Source organism: Lactuca sativa, chromosome 8 (assembly GCF_002870075.4).
Source record: "Lactuca sativa cultivar Salinas chromosome 8, Lsat_Salinas_v11, whole genome shotgun sequence".
Taxonomy (NCBI): domain Eukaryota; kingdom Viridiplantae; phylum Streptophyta; class Magnoliopsida; order Asterales; family Asteraceae; genus Lactuca; species Lactuca sativa.
Genome location: NC_056630.2, coordinates 145,023,718 through 145,027,393, shown reverse-complemented (window position 1 = coordinate 145,027,393; position 3,676 = coordinate 145,023,718). Strand labels below are relative to the sequence as shown.

Here is a 3,676-nt window from a genome sequence, read left to right as displayed (position 1 = left end):
TTTCACATTCAAAGGTAAACTACACATTCAAAGGTATTTCATTCAAAATCAGTTCTCATTTCACATTCAACTTCAAATCAAAAAAATCGACAGCAAGGAAAATTCATATCATGAACCAGAAAACAGATACCAAAAAATCGACAGCTCCTTTGTCAAAAAAAGAGAAACATGAAATACAAATCTTAACATATTAGATTTTAATCTCTACATTTTATATATGGAATCAATTCAGTATACGATTTTTTGAGTTCCAATTCAATTTAGTATAAATATCGATTGAAAATTCAGAGAACCAAAAAATTAATCTAACAGATACAGAAAACAGGGAAAAAATGAAGATCGACAGAAGCACAAATCGACAGCAAGGAAAAAACACGAATGAAAGCAGACAGAGAAAGACGAATGCAGACAGTAGGAACAAACACGAACCTGTGCGGTCGAAGGAAAAATCGACAGCTCCGGTGTTGTGGTGGGCTGCGACGATCTCCGGCTGGTGGCGAGGAGATGGCTAACGGCAGCGAGCAGGGGAGGATCGCTTGAGGAGTCAACGATAGGAGCAGACGATCGTCGTTGGAGTAGGCGTATGTGATATATTGTATAAGGTTATTAGGCCAAATATATTAACTTTATTTCCATAATTATAGGATTTCAATTAAATGATTTCCTTAATTAAAAGTACAAAATGTCCAAAATACCCATTATTGATTTATTTAATTATTTATTATTTCTTGAATTCTCATTTGTGCATTTAGGCACACAATATTTATTGAAAACATTTGAACCTAACTCTCTCTCTCTCTCTCTCTCTCTCTCTATATATATATATATATATATATATATATATATATATATATATATATATATATATATATATATATATATATATATATATATAATCTACCTCTTCTACATTATTTCAAGCAGTTTGTTTCCTATATAATCTACCAACGCATCCGGGAACACACCCGAAAACACAGGACTATCTTTCTCTCTCTCTCTCTCTCTCTCTCTCAAACACAAAGACTCTCTCTCACACACATAAGAACACACTCAGACGGTTAGCCATGGTGATCAAGCTAGAGAAAACCCTATCAAGCGCCATGAATGCAAGAATCATAGGTTCAGGAAAAGAAACTCTGGTTCTAGCTCATGGCTATGGCGGAGACCAGTCTGTTTGGGACAAGGTTCTTCCTGGACTGACTCAGACTTACCAAGTTGTTGTTTTCGACTGGAGTTTCTCCGGCGCCATTAAAGATCCAAACACCCTCTTTGATCCTGCCAAATACTGCTGTTATGACGCTTTTTCTGATGACCTGACCGCCCTTCTTGAAGAGTTGAACTTAGATTCGACGGTGTTTGTCGGACACTCCATGTCTGGCATGATCGGATGCATTGCTTCCATAAAAAAGCCTCATCTCTTCAAAAGGCTCATCCTTATTGGATCGTCTCCAAGGTATCTCTATAATTTATGTTAAATTGAGCAGAATCTCGTTGGGTAAAAAGACTTTGGTTAGTTAAGATGACCCGAGTGCGCAGCAAACTCTTCGGATTCATTTTGGTCTAACTAAAAACAAAACCAAATCATTTCAGTTTAATTTTAACTAAAAAAAACCATTTGAATTTGTATTTTCGTTTTTGGTTTCAGATAGTTGGATTTTTTTTGGTTACTTCTTTTCATTAAAAAAGTGTCATTTTCATTTCGGCTCTTAAAATTGGTTCTATTTTTCAGCATTTTTTTTTTCTTTACCTCGCTCCTCAATTAATCTTGTTTTTTGGCCTTTAAAATAACAAGTTTATGACTCTTTCATTCTACATGATGTAACACTTTTTATTTCGAAATTGTATGTTTAAAAATTGCAATTGTAAGTTGGATTCATAATATTTCATTTTTATCTTGTGAAATCTGTTTCTCAAACTTTGTGACCACATGATTATTTTCTGAACTATCATATTGTTAAATAATATATATATATATATATATATATATATATATATATATATATATATATATATATATATATATATATATATATATATTAGTAATTAAACCATTTGTAAAAGTTTCCCTTTGACTTTACCGAGACATGGATATGCATGGAAATTTAACGAGAAAACGAAATTTTATCGTTATTTGTACTGTACAAAAAGATATAATTTCTGATGTTGTAAAAAGATTTCCAACGACCACAGTCACAATAATTACAATATTAAATGTGAAAAGATAAAGTGAGGAGGATTAGACGTTGGAGTTGTCAAAGTCAGCATGCAGTAGATTGTAGTATCTTGCGCATTGAATAGATAACATTTTGGTCCTTATCGAAAAAGTTTAAAAATGAAATAGAAAGAGACCAAACAGCAAAAACCTAAGTTGTGACCACTTCAATTATTATGTATTGACAAAAGAAAACTTTGTTAAACATGTCAATAGTGTCATATTTAATATCGATTTTGTATTCATAATTATAATATATAAATGTTTAGATTTAATAATATAACAAATTCCTTTACAATACAGACCTTTTTTGTTTATGTAAGAAATATTTATCGGATATGTCAGCAGTTAATATTTTAAGATATTATTTTAGATAGCGTGACAATCCTGATTACAATTCAAAGCATTAAGTGTTTGTTCTACATGTTTCATGCCATGATCGGGATGCATTTTTTTACTTAGATATTGACTTAATTAATAAATAAAAAGAAAGTTTTATACTATATATTAAATTCAGTTAATTTTATGTTTATTTAGGTATGTAAATTCAGAAAGCTATGAAGGTGGATTTGATATCAAAGACATTGAACAACTATTCTCAAGTATAGAGTCAAACTACGATGGATGGGCATCCATCTTTCCTTCACTTGTTATCGATAAGAATGACTCTGAATCTGTTAGCAGTTTTGAACAATGTTTGAAAAGAATGAAACCTGATATTGGTCTTACCACAGCTAAAACTGTATTCTTATCGGACCATTGTGACATTCTTGAAAAGGTTGTAATCCCATGCACCATAGTCCAAACAACAAACGACATTGTTGTTCCATTATCAGTTGTTGAGTACATGAAGAAGATGATCATGGGAGAATCAACTGTTGAGATGATTGATACGGTGGGACATTTTCCTCAACTCACTGCCCCTCTTAAGCTTCTTGAAATCATTGATAGAATGATGAATGTTTGCTTAACTTAACCTTTGATAGTTTGACGAAAATTTGGATCCAGGATAAGGGTATTTTAGTACTTTTACTTTTTCTTCTAGGGGTATTATTATTTTGTTTCTAGTTTTGGGCATTACCCGTTTGAAAATACTAGTATGCAATGAATGTATGTTGGTGGTTGGTTTGTGAGTAGATATGTTAAGATGTTCTTGTGGCTATGCCACTGTTTGAATTGAATTTGTTGACTTTTGTCAGTCTACGAATACAATTTTTTGTAAAATTAATTATATGATAAACGTGTTGTAGCTACTGTTTGAATGTTGTTCGTGTTCTGTCAACTGTAGCTTTTGTCCATGATTGATGTTTCGATTAATTTGGTATTTCATAAATATGCTAATATGTATAAAATATGGAATAGAAAAACATTTTTCTCTTCTATTATTAAAAGAAAACTAATAAAACAGGGTATTTAAATAAAAGTCTAACAAGAATCCTAAATACAATCAAATATTACCATAAA

At 31.5% G+C, this 3,676-nt stretch overlaps 1 protein-coding gene across 1 annotated transcript; it reads left to right on the top strand.

Annotated features, from left to right (window-relative positions):
- Positions 1–926: 926 nt before the first annotated feature.
- Positions 927–3,474, top strand: LOC111899233 (strigolactone esterase D14). Its single transcript, XM_023895104.3, has 2 exons — positions 927–1,453; positions 2,750–3,474. Exons 1-2 carry the CDS (start codon positions 1,065–1,067, stop codon positions 3,186–3,188), a joined length of 828 nt encoding a protein of 275 aa, XP_023750872.1. The 5' UTR covers positions 927–1,064; the 3' UTR covers positions 3,189–3,474.
- Positions 3,475–3,676: the final 202 nt, after the last annotated feature.